Source organism: Staurois parvus, unplaced genomic scaffold, assembly GCF_062004578.1.
Source record: "Staurois parvus isolate SC_StPar_1 unplaced genomic scaffold, SC_StPar_1.0 ptg001200l, whole genome shotgun sequence".
In the NCBI taxonomy this organism is placed as follows: domain Eukaryota; kingdom Metazoa; phylum Chordata; class Amphibia; order Anura; family Ranidae; genus Staurois; species Staurois parvus.
This window is the reverse complement of record NW_028318996.1, coordinates 2,511,905-2,529,407: the sequence shown is the minus strand read 5'-3', so window position 1 is coordinate 2,529,407 and position 17,503 is coordinate 2,511,905. Positions and strand designations below refer to the sequence as shown.

Below are 17,503 nucleotides of genomic sequence, written 5' to 3'. Positions count from 1 at the left end.
GCCTAATTAGTATTGGAGAGCTTAAAAGAAATGGCACCTATGTAACCAGATCATTATTGTTGCAGGATTTATATATCACAATCACTTTGCACAGCATATTACAATATGGAGGGAGATTATACAGTTACAGTAAAATTCAAAATGAGAATTCAGAGGGCTTTGCTTCTGATAGCTTACAATCTAAAGGGGAGGGACAAATGATACAAAAATGTAATAACTGTGTGGGGATAGGTTGAGAATAAAGCAAATATTCAGCTTCTCAATTAAGGCTGGATAGATTTCTCTAAAGGAGGAGTTTTCAGGGATTGTGTGAAGGCAGACAAAGTAGGAGAGAGATGAACAGATTGAAGTAGGTGAGTTCCAGAGGATGGGAGAGGCTCTGGAGCAGTCTTGGAGGTGAGTATGGAAGGAAGTGATGAGGGAGCTAGAGGGGGCCAGAGGTCTCTGGAGGAGAGAAGAGGATGGTTTGAGTGATATTTTGAGAGGAGATTAGTGATGTAGCTTTGGACAGAATTTTTTGTGTTTTGAATGTATTCATTGGGCAAGCATAAGCCAGTGGAGGGATTGGCAGAGAGGGGTGGCAGACACTAAGCAGTTGTTAGGGTGGATGATAGTCTGCGTAGATGTAGGCCAACAAGGAGAGAGTTGCTTTAGTCAAGATGAGCGATAACAAGGAAGTGAATTAATATCTATGTAGTGTCATTGGTTAAGAAGGGGTGTATTTTGGAAATGTTATGGTGGTGAAGTTGGCAAGATTTGGAAAGTGATTGGATAACTTTATCATTTTGTTCAACGATAACAGGGCCAAAGGACGTGGTCGTGGAAGGACGAAGAGGAAATTCGGACCTGGGAGGAGACCAGGGAGACCTCCAAAATTTATGCGTTTGGATTTGTCTGGAGATAATCGAGAAAAGTGCAGTCTGGGGAATCAGGTCAGTGGTGTACCACATAAAACATCAGTTTAGTGTCTTGTACAGTTACTGTGGAAAAAAAGAAGTGCTGCAGTAATGCATGCAGTGTCTATCTACCCATGATCTTCTAGCCTTATGCTACTTCAGAAAACTGCTCAACTTTGGATGAGAATAGAGGCGTGCTCAGTATAAAAATGTGTCATACTTCTATGGAAAGTTTATTATAGAATTTAGTTCACAGGTGATAAAGCCAATGCTTTTCGGGGGAACCGCCTTCCCCTTCATCAGGGCTATGGCAGTGGGTGTGGTGAGAAACAGATTGGTAGCATTTCACCAGTTTCAGGTCTGACACTTTCAGTACTGTCAGGTTTGTTTCTGACCACGCCCATCATGACAGCCCTGATAAAATGCATTGGCTTTATCACGTGTGAACCAAATTCTTCAATATATTTCTTTAACATAACCATAAGAGCCCATTCACACCACGGTTCATAGTTATCATTTTTTCTGAACACCCGATACATCTTGTGCACCTTCACCACATGAAATGCGTTTTGATGCATTGAGTCACACCCATGTGACTTCCTCTGATAAAACTTCCTGGGGTTTTTCTTGAGGAAGTCATGTAGGTGGGATACAACTATATTTATACTTAACTATAGTGTACACTGGATGTATTTATCTGGTGGACAACTGTGGAAAGCTGGCCATTTGAGCTGTGAGCTCAAATTGACCGATTATTCTGTGTCAACTACCAAGGTGAAGATGCATTTCATGTGGTGAAGGTGCACGAGGTGGTTTGGATCCACGGGTGTTCACTGTGTCCCGGGAAGTTGGGAATATAGAATTTCTATTTAAGATTGAACTATGATTGAACTTTTTTCACGGTGAATAATTTTTTTGTGCACTGTTATATATTTATGAAATCGGAATTTATTTATTTATTGGGTATCTCATTATCGCATTTTATTATTACACTTTATATTATCTAGGGGGCTAGTGGGGCTGTTAGGTTTTTATTAGGTTTAAATATATTTTTTTCATACACGTGCACGTGTTTAACACAATTGTGGAGGTTATTGTTTTGTGTTTGCATTGTGGCATTTTATTGATTGATGCACTGTCACTTTAAATATTTTTTATGATGTCACTATTTATGATCACTTCAAAATTGTTGGTTTTGGATTGATTCTTGATTATAGTGTATGTGTTAAATAGGGTAGCGCAACACTTTTTTATACATGCTATTTGATGTAAACTGATGTCTCTGTAAGTGAATTATGCACGTTAGTTTCCATCAGTTTTTCTGCATGTATGGTGTGAACGAGGCCTTGGTGTGATCAGCTTTTATACTGAGTGCTGCTGTATACTTATTCAAGATTACCCTGCAGAGCAACTTTCCATTGCTTTCAAAAAGGCAGAACCCTGCGACCTAAATAAATCTCATTTATATCATGCTTACATCAGTAATGAATCCCTCTGAAGGAGGTCCATATCATCTCTATTGATACTAGACCATACACAGGTCCAGCACGGTCATACCCAGGGCCGTGGATAAGGGGGTACCACCAGTCCTCCTGTAGGGAGCCTAGGCCAGTCAGATGTACGCAGGGAGGTTGATTGGAACAGCGAAGGGATGATTGCTGGAACCGATCCCTTGTATGGGTCTTTCTGCAGCAGCTGAAAGCTGACTTCTTCTCCTCTCCCTCCCGCTGGCTTTCAGCTGCTGCAGAGAGAGCCATACAGGGGATTGGTTCCAGTAATTGCCCCACATCACCCTCCTTGTGCACCATATGCTTCCCACTGCTTCCCAGGCCCCCCTGTGTGCCCCCACAGTGCTGCTAGCTTCCCTCCTGTCCTTTCCACTGGCAGCTGCAGGCACTAGGAAAATAGGATCCTTTTGGATGGAGAGTGTAGGAATGTTCCAGTAAATATGTCCCATTTACCAGCCCCCTTCCTTTCCTGAATGAACACAGCGAGCGTACAGTACCGATCACTCGCATTCAATCATAACTGAGGTATAGTAGACTGTTTGTTTTTTTGTTTTTTTTTTGTGGTGGTGGGGGGGCTGTCAGGTTGGCTGTATGGGGCCCCGTGGTTTCTAAGATCAGCCCTGGTCATACCACACATTCCAGCTAACAACTTTTGTCTTTTGGCACTTTCAGGATCTCCTGCATTTCCAGAATAAGAGGTCACAGTTTGAAGAGACGGGTCACACTAATATAAATGGTCTGGATCAGTCCGAACTCTCACTGGGTACAGTGACACAAGATCCAACTGATCAGCAGCCAGACGCCCAGGTTCTGCAGGCCACTGTTCCACCTGTACAGCTCCCACCTGTCGTTTCCCATAGTGTCCTGACGCCTGAAGACATGCGACGAGCCAAGCGTATTCGGGTACAAGCAATGAATCCTCTCATACTTAGAGCTGTTCTTTTGCTAAATGTTTCATTCGGGTAAATGAGTAATATTTGAGTTGATGGCAGATAATGCAATAAGACCTGCCTTTTCAGGTTAGTTAGCCTTACTCTAAGCTAACTAACTTAAAGTGTTGCTAAACCCCGGACTCTGCATTCACTATATCTGGTCTCCCCGGACCCTGCATTCACTATATCTGGTCTCCCCGGACCCTGCATTCACTATATCTGGTCTCCCCGGACCCTGCATTCACTATATCTGGTCTCCCACAGAACATGGAAGTGCAATTATTTTAGTAAATATAAACTGCTAAATACCTTTTCTCAGCAGTTAGAGCAGTCTTGTGACTTATATCAGTGTCCAGCAGAGCACTGGTTAAAGCTTGTAGGAGTTTTCTTTCTGCTCCAGGAGGATGCAAACCCCCCTGACCTCTGTCTGGACAGTGCTGATTGGTCCTGTTCTGATCACATGCACTCTCCCAATAAAAAAATAAACCTATAGCAATGCACACTAAACTGAGCATGTGCAGCATGGCTACAGTTCAGTCTGTCTTATCAGGAGATAAGGCGTGGACATTTGATCAAGAGGAGGAGCAGAGAAGTCAGGATCAAATGGCCTTTTTACACAATACAGAGGATTATCCCCTTAGTTTCCACAGTGAGTATAACAAGCATGCTTTACTGCATGTACAGAATGATATTACTGTTGTGGGTTTAGTAACACTTTAATACTAAAAATATCACACTGCTAGAACCTGATTCATTCATTCCTTGCATTGCAAATGTGAGTGGTGACGCAGGAAACACACAGTCAAGCTTCGGAAATTGTACAACTACTGACCTTCTGTGGAGATGCTGGGTATTCATAAAGTATTCAGAATTATTTAAAGCCCAACTCTGGTCAAAAATGAAAATGTAGCCATGTATTGACAATAATGTACTTGTTTTCTTTGTGCTTTTCGCAAAACTATATTTGGAAGACATAGAGCAATATTCTTTATCAAAGTCATTGTTTCTCTGCACTTTCAGCATTATTTCCTATTGTTATCTGCACTGGGGAGCAATCCCCTCATTACACCTGTGTAGTTTTCACCACTGTAGCCCTGATGGAAAACTGTTGGCGCGGCACATCTTGCGGGTGCGATTATTACAACTCCACTTTGTTAAACCTGCCTGTCGAGTTACCTGTTCTGCCTCTGCCCACGAGGCCAGCAAGGACCAGAAACATTGACCAGGAATCATGAGACATACGTATAGTCTCAGACAACAGGAGGGAATGACTTGAGGCAGCTGCACAGACATACAAGTATAGCTGTGAATTTGACAGATCTAAGATGAGGGCAAAGGTATACATGCTTCATTTTTGCAATTTACTAACTAAAGCATTAATAGAAGATGGGTGTATGGATGGGCAGGTGTAAAATACTGGATCAAAACGTAGTAATCCCAGAGTTGGGCTTTAAACTGTGTGTATTTTCTGACTTTATCACAGTTGTTGTGTACTGGATGGTGTTAGACTGTCAGGCCAGAGCTTGTGATTATTTGTATAAAAGTTATAGCCACTTGAGCCCTTTGATTTAAGTATGAGTTTCAGATGTCTATGTATTGAAATATAATAATCCTGTGCCCCTGATTTCTAGCAGCTTTACTGGTTACCATCACTTAATAGGAATTGTTCTGTTTGAGATGACAGTCTGCAGTTGTTAGTGCTGTCTTAAGGGTTTATTCTGTAAAGCTGTACAGTGCAGAATCTGGTGCAGCTGTGCATGGTAGCCAATCGGCTTCCAAGTTTAGCTTGTTCAGTTAAGCGCTGACAAAAAACCCCTCTGAAAGCTGATTGGTTTCTATGCAGAGCTGCACCAGATTTTGCACTCTCCAGTTTTTGTAAATCAATCCCGTAGATAATTACTATGTCAAAAGCATTTCTTTTCTTGTCCATAAAGGGACGCAGGAAGTCTTGTACTGTCAGGCTATAATGCCAGCTGAGAATTGGACACTGGCAAAAAAAAAAAATTTTAGGCCAGCCCAGAATAACCCCTGCTGCTCTCAGCATGCCTACATATTTTGCTGGTGTCCAAGGAGGATGAACGTCTTTTCTTCAGCTCTACTGAGAAAGGTTCAACCTTTTGCTAGCATTTAGATTGTAAGCTCCATGAGCAGGGCCCTCCTATTCCTTCACTGAAATGTATTGTAATTGTATATATTGTAAAGCGCTGCACAAACTGTTGCCGCTGTATAAATCCTGTATAATAATTTTTGTTTGCTGTTGCCCACCCTTCAGTTTGACTACTTTTGGACATCCCAGCTGTACAAGACTTTTAGTATCCATCAGTGGGTGAAAAAGAAAACAGGATTTTTGTACTCTGCATAAAAATCCTTTTCTTGGAGTTGATTGAGGTGCACAGATTCCACTCCTCTACTTATATTCCTTCTCCTCCTACTGCTTTGCCCCAGATTAAGGTATGCTGGTAGGAGGGGTTATCCTGGGCTGCTGTGCATATATTTTATTTGCCAGTGTCCAGTCCTCCTGTAGGTGTTAGTATAACCCAACAGTAAAAGACTTCTGTATCCCTTAAGAGTCTAAGAAAAGTATTTTAGAGTGGCTATAAAAGCCTTGATTTTAGTTCTAATATGTAGAACTTTGAAACAAAAAATAGAAGCAGATGCAGTCATGAGTAAGCAGCTATTTTTGGGGGGTTATTGATTCTGAATTTTGTTTTATCTGGAGCCTCCCTTAAACTCTTGAGGATTGAAGTGATAGTATTTTGTCTGTTGACAGCTGACCTGTGTTTACCTTCATTGTCCAAAGCTGGTCTTTTTGTAAATGTAATGCAACTTTCTCTCCTCCTATGCTGGCCTCTCAGCTGGAGCTGCAGGTAGGTTGACTTTTACAAATTCCATAGAACGGAGGCAGCCATGACACTTTACACTGTGATATTTCACCCTAGAGGGAAAATATTTGCTGGGGCATTTCATTATAAGCACCTGTCTTGTAAAAAGTGGCCTAAACATTGACAGAGGGTAGTACCCACCCATCTAGCTCACATTGTTTCAGATTAGTAGTACTTAATTACTTTCAGCTGGACTTGTTCTATAATGCTTTGTAGTTTATCCAAGCCAAATCTTCCATTCGAATGAGTGTCTGTATACATACCCAGCATTTATATCCACACAGATAGCACAGACAACTTAATTCAGTCACCGTGGAAAGGCAGGTGCTGAAGTACAGACTGGGAGGTGTGGCAGTTGTGGAACTACCCTGTTCTAGCTACATAGTCCCATCCTTTGTTTCAGGTGGTCTGCATAGGTGTTATACCTTCTGAAGGTGTAAATTATTGTAAGAACTCTGGGGTAGAGATAGTAAAATTGTATTTTATGTGGAAGACAGTGTGTTGAACGTATCCACCCCTTTAATGGTTGTTACAGTTTAACCACGAAGGCCTCTTTCAAACCTGTGTGTGCATGCACCCCCCTGTCCTTGAAGGTACACTATATTGCCAAAAGTATTGAGACACCCTCCAAATCATTGGATTCGGGTGTTCCAATCACCTCCATGGCCACAGGTGTATAAAATAAAGCACCTAGGCATGCAGACTGTTTCTACAAACATTTGTGAAAGAATGGATCGCTCTCAGGAGCTCAGTGAATTCCAGTGTGGTACTGTGATAGTTTGCCACCTGTGCAATAAGTCCATCCGTGACATTTCCTTGCTGCTAAATATTCCACGGTCAACTGTTAGTGGTATTATAACAAAGTGGAAGCAACTGGGAACAACAGCAACTCAGCCACGAAGTGGTAGGCCACGTAAAATGACAGAGGGGGGTCAGCGCATGCTGAAGTGCACAGTGCGCATAAGTCGCCAACTGTCTGCAGAGTCAGTGGCTAAAGACCTCCAAACGTCATCTGGCTTTCAGATCAGCACAACAACCGTGTGTAGGGAGTTTCATGGAATGGGTTTCCATGGCCTGCATCCAAGCCTTACATCACCAAGTGCAATGCAAAGTGTCGGATGCAGTGGTGTAAAGCATGCCGCCACTGGACTCTAGAGCAGTGGAGAGGTGTTCTCTTGAGTGATCAATCATACGTCTCTGTCTGGCAATCCGGTGAACGTGTCTGGGTTTGGCAGTTGCCAGGAGAACGGTACTTGCCTGACTGCATTGTGGCAAGTGTAAAGTTTGGTGGAGGGGGGGATTATGGTGTGAGGGTGTTTTTCAGGGGTTGGGCTTGGCCCTTTAGTTCCAGTGAAGGAAACTCTTAAGGCGTCAACATACCAAGACATTTCCTGTTCCAACATGACTGCGCACGAGTGCACAAAGCAAGGCCCATAAAGACATGGATGAGTGAGTTTGGGGTGGAGGAACTTGACTGGTCTGCACAGAGTCCTGACCTCAACCCAATAGAACACCTTTGGGATGAATTAGAGTGGAGACTGAGAGCCAGGCCTTCTCATCCGACATCAGTGCCTGACCTCACAAATGCGCTTCTGGAAGAATGGTCAAACATTCCCATAGACACACTCCTAAACCTTGTGGATGGCCTTCCCAGAAGAGTTGAAGCTGTTATAGCTGCAAAGGGCGGGGCCAACTCAGTATTGAACCCTACGGACTAAGACTGGGATGCCATCAAAGTTCATGGGCGTGTAAAGGCAGGAGACCAATACTTTTGGCAATATAGTGTATGTCTCTTTTCTTTAAGGTGCAGGAAGACTGCTGACTCTTGACCTATAGAATTTGCCATCCTGTGTTGGGACATTTGTTGAGAAGTTGCTTTGTCTCCCCAATGTACTGTACATGCCTTTCCATTTCCCACTGCATTGACCTGCATAAGTCAATGTAGTGTTGCGTCTTTTGGATGTACAAGCTTCTGTGTCAGTTTATTGGTCGGCTACAAAGACATGTGAATGCAGTGTTTGTTAAACACCCTTCTGAATTTTTCTGATATGTTAGCTACATATGAGTTAACTATATTACTCCGTATGTTCTGCTGTTCCACTCTGTTTGGTGGTCCTATGTTTTTGCTTGACTTTGACTCATTCCATGGTTATTGAATTTATGTGAGTGTGCTAACTGTGCGGACACAAATGCTGGGGTATTGAATTGAAGAAGTAGCCTGGATAAGCAATGAATATTTAAAGGAGAGGTACAGCCAAAAGAGATTTGGATCACAGGAGTGCAGTTTGTTCTGCACTCATGTGGCCCATCTTCAGCTGACGGTGGGCTGAAGTTATTCAGTTAGTCCAGGCTGGGGAAAAATCCCAACTCCAGAGTCTGGAGCGGCACCTGGCTCAGCCTCTCAGCGATCTGCCCCAGTGAGTGCTGGGGGGGGGGGGGGGGGGCAGAGCAATGACCATGACTGACAGCCACTGCTCTCTGCTCAGAGCGGCTGTGAGAACCTGGCGAGTTCCCACCCTTAGATCCAGCAGGGGACAGATACAGCATTAGACCGATGCTGCATCCACCTAGATAAGAATAATTGGGGAAAACAAATAAGTCCGTACTTCTCTTTTAAAGCAGTATTAAACTCCAAAACACAAATGTATTATATTGCAGCTTACCAATTCTTAGATGTTAGTTGCTGCATTATTCATTTATTATTATTATTTTTATTTTTTCTTCTGGCTAGTAAGTCTATTGCTTTTCATCTTTCTTAAATCAGAGGTCTGGAAATTTTTTAAAAAACTACTTGTCCAAGGGACTAAATTGGGGTCCCAATCTACTTGTCCCTCGCGACAATCTACTTGTCCTGATAAAAAATTTTTTTATTTTAACTGAAATCATATTTAAATCTGAGGTGCTTTTAGGAATGTTTGGGGCTTTTAATCAGTTCACAACCACCCTATAGCATTATTATTGCTACAGGGCGGTCGCTCTGTGCAAAATCACGTGCACTTCCTTGTTGAAGGGGCACGTGCGCACTCTCGTGGCGCCGCTTCAGCTGTGACTAGTCACTGCAGAAGCCAATCAGCGTGTGCCAGCCAATTAATGACTGCCGGCACATGTTGATAGGCAAGGGAAGAGATAAAATCCAGCTCTGCCAATGTAAACAAGACAGGGGTGTGTCATGTCAGCAGCGGTGTGCTGGATTTTGTTTCTCTGTAAAGCAGGGAATAAAATCCAGCACATTCCCTAGTAAAAGCACATGAAAGTAAACAAAATCACTGGTTAGGCACACAGTTAACCCTTTGATCACCCTAAATGTTTAACTTCTTCCCAGCCAGTATCATTAATACAGTGTTAGTGTATATTTTTAGCACTGATCACTGTATTCGTGTCACTGGTTCCCACAAAGTGTCAGTGTCCCATTGTCTGCAGCAATCTTGCAGTCCTCCTATAAGTCGATGATCATCGCCATTACTAGTATTAAAAAATAAATAAATAAATAAAAAAAACTTCAGTGTATATATACCATAGTTTGTAGACGCTATAACTATAAACGCTATAAACCAATCAATATTTGCTTAGTGGGAGTTTTTTTTTCCAAAAATATATAGCAGAATATGTTTTGGCCTAAATTTATGAAGAAATTAGATTTTGAAATTTTTTTATTGGATATGTTTTATAGCAGAAAACAGTGGTTTTTTTTTCTTTTTGGTTTTTTTTTTTTTTTCAAAATTGTCTTTTTTTTGTTTTTTTTGTTTATAGCGCAAAAAAAAAAAAAATCCCAGTGGTGATGAAATACCACCAAAAGAAAGCTCTATTTGTGGGGGAAAAAAATTGCAAATTTAATTTATGTACAGTGTTGCATGATCGCGCAAATGTCAGTTAAAGTAAGTGCTGTATACCAAAAAATGACTTGGTCATAAAGGGGGGTAAATTTTCCGGAGGGCAAGAGGTTAAAAACAAAAGGGGCTTTACGTCGACTTAAATTATTGATGTTTTTAACATTGCGCTGTTTATCTCCTACTCACCTCCCTGTTTGTCTCTAGTACTGCACCTGGGAACTAGCAAGGAGGGGAGAGACCTTGCAGTGTAATGAGCACCGATTGGGTGCTTGTTAGGAAAGGGGAGTGTTGGACTCTTAACGCTCAACAGAAGTGCATCTGCTTAGCGCATGAATAAGGCGCCGGCCCCAATTAGAAAAACAAATTGGATTCCTTCAGGTTACCCTCACACCTGGACGTGCTAGTGCCTGCTGAGCAGCCAAATCAAGCTCTGGTATCTGCTCTGTTAGGCCCGTTCACACCTGGGTGTTTTGGGATTGTGGCAGAATTGCTGTAATTCTGTCCGCAATCTCAAAACGCACTACAATTGCAAAACGCAGGTTCAGGTGTCGTCATTTTCAGTGGCACCTAAAACATGGTGCAGTTTTGCCACAATTGTCGCAGCAATTCGTATCTCGGGAAGCTTGTCGCCTAAAAAGGAGTAGGAGCTTTTTTTTTTTGAGTGTAAAGCTTCACGCGATGCGATTTGTTGTGTGACAATTGTGGCAAGGCCTACCATGTTTTAGATGCCGTTGAAAAATTATGGCACCTGAACCTGCATTTTATAATCACAGGCAGAATCTCAACGATTCTACCACAATCCCAAAATTGCCAGGTGTGAATGGAACCGCCCTGGTTCGCACACGCGATTCTGGATGCATTTTCAAACTCACAGATTCGCATGAGAGGCTAGATGTTATGTGTTCTGATCCGCACGCATTTCGTTTTGAGTGCCATTACGAAAAAATGGTCCTATGTGGGTTTATAGCAGTGTGTGTCAGACTTGCAAATGACAGAGTAGAGTGGCATGCGAAGATAAGTGTTCAAATAGGATTGCTATTGACAAGAGTTTTTGCATTGAAGTCAATGGGAGACGATTTTGCATTGATGTCAGTGGGACGCCATTGACTTCAATGCAAAATCACAACCCAAGACTTCAATGAGGCTGCTTGGCCGTAGAAGGGCTAATGTAAAATAAACTCGAACCTGCCCAGCGCCTGGAACTGCACGTACTAGGTGTCGTGCGATATAAGTCATGCATCCCTGCTTTAATGTACCAAACTGTTTAGCAAAAGTGGAAGTTAGAGGGTTGAGAAAAAACATTTAACACTGACAGGTGTGCTTACAATGGTCAGTTTTTATTCATTTATGTAAAACCTTTCTATCAAAAGGAGAAAAACAAAACACTTCCTGTAACTGCTTAAATGTGTTAGGAAGAATTTGACTTTCCTTTGTTAGTCGAGTCCATCCAAATATGCAGTCTGCCTTCCCCCTAGACTGACAATGCTTTTGTACAAAGGGGCCTCTGTTGCTGCTCCATCCAGAGTGGAGACACTCTAAAACAGGTATTATGTTTTTAGCAGCATCACCTGGTGAAAATGAAGGAAAAAAAGGATTTACAAAAAAAAATGCAGCCACCACATTTAAGGACTGGTAAGCTGCAAATATTACATATTTGTTTTGGGGTTTAATACCTTGCCATTACAGAAGAAATCTAATTGAATGTGACAAAATAATACTAGCTAAACCATGATATGGGTAAATGAGAACTTGCACAGACATTGCTGCAGACTGAATTGTTTTCAAGGCTGCCCAGAACTGAATATTGAAAGAAGGGTTATGTTATGTTGTATGCACTGCTGCTACATCCCATTGGCAAGAACCCTTGTGTTCACTTGTCACCCTAAAACTGAAAGGGCTCACCACATATCAATTTACCTGTATGACAAATGTCCTGACTGCCATGGAACAAAGCACTGCATGGCTATCCTGTACACCCCCGCTGACCTAGAATATTTGGGGCCTTTGCAAATGAAAAACTCACAGTGAAGTGCATGGACACTGTGGCCAGATTTAAGGCAATTTGCGACCCATGGATCAGCCACTTTCTACTGACTAATTAGTCTGCTGACTAAGAGACTTATGAATTCTGCAGTTGCCCCATGCTGATGGGATACCGTTTTCCTTAAGAGCCCCAGAACACTGAACTTTCCCCACCCACCCTTCCCTAGCTCTCACTGCCTCAGTTATTCCCGAACCTGCTTCTACATTCTGCCCAACCTTTTCCCCTTTCTGTTTTCTCCTTTTTGGAAAACAAACATTTATTGTGATAATTTTCCAACGTATCCCATTATGGATATTATAATGCACCATAAGGATTGTCCCTGCCACATGTATACTACAAGTCTTCCATGCTTCTGTAAACTGTAAACCCTAAAACTATGTTAAGAAAAACTTTAAACAAGAACATGAACTGATGGATTATATTCTGTTTTGTAGAATGCCGCCCTGCAGCACCTTTTTATACGCAAGTCCTTCCGGCCGTTCAAATGCTTGCAGTGTGGAAAGGCCTTCAGGGAGAAGGAGAAGCTGGACCAGCACTTGCGTTTCCATGGGCGAGACAGCAACTGTCCCCTGACCTGTGACATCTGTAACAAGGGCTTCATCAGCACCAGCTCCCTGGAGAACCACATGAAGTTCCACCTGGACCAGAAGACCTATTCTTGTATCTTTTGCCCGGAGTCGTTTGACCGATTGGATCTCCTGAAAGACCATGTTGCTGTGCACGTTGTCGATGGCTGCTTCAGCTGCCCTACCTGCAAAAAACGCTTTACAGATTTTATTCAGGTTAGATGGTTTAGGTTTGTTAGTTTTTCTTAAAGCTGAACTCCCAGAGGGTATAGAAGACAAAAATTAATGCAGCTCTGTAAAACACCAGATCACACCAATGGTTGCTTGTTTCCAGCATCGGTTGGTGTGACTTAGCATTCCATTTAAGGGGGGATTTACTGGTTGTATGCCTTGATAAAGTCACTTATATATCTTGACCTTAATATTACTGTAAACACACTCTTTCTGTAGCTTTGGTTTTGTTTTTTCATGACCCAGGCCATGGCCCCCCCTCTATACTAAAGAGCTGCCTACTGATAAGCCTCCACATCTGACAGATATCTGTTTGGGATGTCAGAACTTTAGCTCTGAAAAAAATAATCAATATATAATTTATGAAAAGAGGCAGGGATCTGGAATTAATTAAATTTCCTACTATTTTTCACAAATCATCTGATAACCCAAGTTTTTTTATTTGCGCTAAGTTGAAGACTACATAAAAACCAATAATGTGCAAAAAAATTATATATATATATATATATATATATATATATATATATATATATATAATTAAAATCAGTGCAAAATGGTAATTAAAAATATAATTGGTGATGATAAATAATAATCAAATCAAAATAGCAGTTCAATTATCTAATCAAAATAATGGTTACAAATTCAAACCAGCAAATATTATCCAATTTTAATGAAATAGGATCAGCTGTCTAAAAATAACAGCATAGGAAACTATCGGTAACTCAGCAGAATGACAAAGGATTTGCAAATTGACAACATGATCTCTCTACAACCAAATATTCAAAGCTCAAAGTTTACATTGGCATGATTTAGAATACGATACACAGAACAATCCAATAAGATTAGAATCTATCCAAGGCAAATAACAAATGTTCACTAAGTTGTCTACTTTGTCATAGATACCCAACTAAAACATTGATTAGAAGCTGAAATCCGCTTTGGGGATTTTCCAAATAGAATTCTCCCCCCAGAGAACTGAAATGAAGATAATTTATACTGCAGTTAAAATGATTTCAAATCAACTCCAGTGCTAACCATAATCGTTATCAGACTAAACGGTTTGGCTGGAGATATAAGGCGAGCACAAATTGCCTACAGAAAAATGAATGTTATACATTACCAATATAGAGAGAGAGGGCGAGAAAGAGAGAGAGACTTTACCCATCTGTTCTCTGTCTGTCCATCCTCTAACGTTTATCATCCTCAAAAAACCTAGGCAGGCAAAGCTTATCTCATCTAATTAGGACGTCACTCTAGGTGTCATTTCTTTACTAAATGATCCTAGTTACCTGAAGGGAACAGTATAGGATTAGGAATAATTTTGGATTTTTCCTACAAACTCCTGTACCACGTCAAGAGTTGACCTCTTACATTCAGCTTGATAAAAAAGCTATAAACTTAAGAAGTGGTCGCTCTTTTGACAGAACTGGTTAGGCAAACTGGGACCAGTGTCACTCAAAATAATGTATTACCGAAGTGATTATGAAAATGTTTCTATCTATACATCTTACAGACATTTGCTGAGGTCATTTGTACTGGGATTTCTTAATTATCTAAATTCTTCCATTACATACAGATGTTGTAATAAAAAACTCAAAATAATTATTTATAATGTTGAAAACATAATATCCACACTATATACTAATATGTATTCATAATATATATCAATATGTATTGATTGCTAAAACCAATTAATATACAAAATATATATATACATGAAGATTGAATATAGTAATATAAAACCCAAATGACTTAATTAGGCAAGTGTTCACCTCATGCAATATTAATAGAATTGACATTTTTTTATTAAAGTAATCTGATCAAATAATAACACAATATGCAATGTAAAATATAATATGAACTCTTCCAAGTGTTCATGGAAAAAAGAATCATCGTGAACAGTTCTTTGTCCTTTGTTCAGTTGAGAAACGGACCCCTCAGTTAATCTTACAAATTGGTACCATGGTCCATTCTTTATCTCGTGGCTGTCTAGTACCCCCCTCCCCCAAATTTACAACCTGGGAAAGTATTCTGTAAGAAACTGAGAATGTCTGATGTTAAAGTCTTTGTTCAGAAATCGTGAAAATAGAATATAAAGAACAAAATGTCTTTCAGCATGCCCATGTTACATTATGTAGAGATGATTAGTTCAGGCTTTCCAGTCTAATTCTGTGAGCACCGAATAGTTCCGACAGGGATACAACCTGTTCCTGACAATTTACAGCACCACCAGCCCCTTTTTTCCTATCCAGATGTAACCATATTAGTCAGAGCTCAGGGTATTTATCTGTTCCTAGCCTTCATGCTGCACTTTCCTATATCATCCAGGTGAAAAAACATGTTCGAAGTTTCCACTCAGAAAAGATTTACCAGTGTACAGAGTGTGATAAAGCTTTCTGCCGGCCAGACAAACTTCGTCTACACATGCTCAGACACTCTGATCGCAAAGACTTCCTTTGCTCTACATGTGGAAAGCAGTTCAAGGTAAGACCAGGTCTGTGTGTGTAGTGGGTGACCAATCCCGTTCCTGAGCTGAGAGCCTCAGAAATTTTAGATCACTGTTAGAGAGCACAAGAAGTGATTTATAACAGAGAATTGCTGGCTCCTGGTGACTGCGTGAATTGTATACACTTCTGAGTACACTTAGTGGAGCTGCTTATCTGTATGCTCATCTAGCTTTGTGCCATTAGTGCATTTCTTTTAGGTCCGCACACAGCACATACAAATCGGAACAAAAGGCAGGGATCCCATACCTGAATAATGGACAGGAAAGTGGATAGGGGTATTTAGCTGAGTATACAGTACCTGGATGATAGACCAGGATAGCAGATGAGGATAAAAGGGGAGGATATCAGATCTAGATAATGGAAAGGTATAGTAGATATGGGTAATAGGTGGAGGATATTGTACCTGGATAATGGATCAGGATAGTAGATTGAGGGTAATAGGTGAGACCACGGTACCTGGATAATGGATAGGGATAGCGGATGGGGTAATAGGTGAGACTCCAGTACCTGGAAAGTGGATGCAGGTAGTAGATGGGGTAATATGTGAGGGTCCTGTAGCTGGATAATGGATCAGGATGGAAGATGGGGGGTATAAGGTGAGGATACAGTACCCGGATAATAAATTAGGATAGTAGATGAAGGGTAATATATGAGGAATATGGTACCTGGGTAATAAATCAGGGTAATCGGTGAAAGGATATAATACTTGGAAAGGGGATTGGTATAATTGATAGGGGTACTAGATGAGGACATTGTACCTTGATAATGGATCAGGATAGTAGATGGGGGGTAATAGGTGAGGGTATCCTAGCTGGATAATAGATTTGAATAGTAGATGGGGGTAATAGGTGAGATGATATCATACCTAGATAATGGGTTGGGATAGAAGATGGGAAGTAAAGGGTGAGGATATCATACCTGCATAATAGCCAGCTTATTCCTATGTACTGAGGTTATTCCTATGTACTGAGGTTAGTGGATGTAGAGTTGAAAAGCCCTCAGGTGCTGGGATCTCCAGGTAGATTCCAGTAGTTGCCTAAAAATTCGGTCAGAAAACATGCTTCCAAATATCTAGCAGTTAGTGAAGGATAAAATCCACAGAAAATAAAAATTGTTTTTATGAACCTGTTCTCCCAATTTCCTAACTTCTGTTTTTCATTTTTTGGCTTTAAATGAAATAGGTGAAAAAATAACTTTGATGTCCAGTGCGTAGGGCCAAGTGTAGTGGGAAACATGGCTGTTCAGGTAATACACAGATTTTGTTCTTCCAGAGAAAGGACAAGCTGAGGGAACACATGCAGCGAATGCACAATCCAGAGAGAGAGGCCAAGAAGGCGGATCGCACTGGGCGCACCAAGGCCTTCAAACCACGTCTTGCTTCCACAGACTACGAAAGCTTCATGTTCAAGTGCCGCATGTGTATGATGGGATTCCGGAGGAGAGGCATGCTGGTAAATAAGATAACCTCACTGCCATCATGTTGCTTAACTTTGATATGGACAGTGTTCTGAGTTGTCGCTGTTTTTGCTGCAGGTCAATCACTTGTCAAAGCGACACCCGGAAATGAAGATTGAGGAAGTCCCAGAGCTGACGCTACCCATTATCAAACCCAACCGAGACTATTACTGCCAGTACTGTGAGAAGGTGAGTGGGCACTGCCAAAGTGTGCCACCAATAATCCTATATTAGAAGACAGATCATTGAGATTATTTCCTGTTGGCAGGTATATAAAAGCGCCAGCAAAAGGAAAGCGCATATCCTGAAGAACCACCCAGGAGCAGAACTCCCTCCCAGTATACGGAAACTAAGACCGGCTGGGCCTGGAGAGCCAGATCCAATGCTTAGTACTCACACCCAACTCACAGGAACGATAGCCACACCACCAGTTTGTTGCCCGCACTGTGCCAAGCAATATAGCAGTAAGGTGAGTGAAGTTTGTTCCTCGCAGATCCAGTTTATACCCTTTGCTCTTCAGTGACTGCTGGTTTTTACTGTTCAGATGGACTGTGAAAAACAACTGTGACTGGTACGGTTTGTGAGTTATGGCATACATATATCAATGAAAGCCATTAAACATTTTATTGCATTGAAATGTGGATCCCTTCCA

The 17,503-nt window shown here is 41.4% G+C and overlaps 1 protein-coding gene across 3 annotated transcripts in view; it reads left to right on the top strand.

Moving 5' to 3' along the window:
* Positions 1-17,503, top strand: part of PRDM10 (PR/SET domain 10) — a 99,245-nt gene that overhangs the window by 69,723 nt on the left and 12,019 nt on the right. For all 3 annotated transcript variants that reach the window (XM_089660079.1, XM_089660080.1, XM_089660081.1), the window contains exons 11-17: positions 803-932; positions 3,077-3,307; positions 12,527-12,874; positions 15,218-15,373; positions 16,668-16,847; positions 16,930-17,040; positions 17,120-17,320. In XM_089660079.1, coding sequence (XP_089516205.1) covers positions 803-932; positions 3,077-3,307; positions 12,527-12,874; positions 15,218-15,373; positions 16,668-16,847; positions 16,930-17,040; positions 17,120-17,320 — 1,357 coding nt within the window. The remainder of the gene's footprint in view (positions 1-802; positions 933-3,076; positions 3,308-12,526; positions 12,875-15,217; positions 15,374-16,667; positions 16,848-16,929; positions 17,041-17,119; positions 17,321-17,503) is intronic.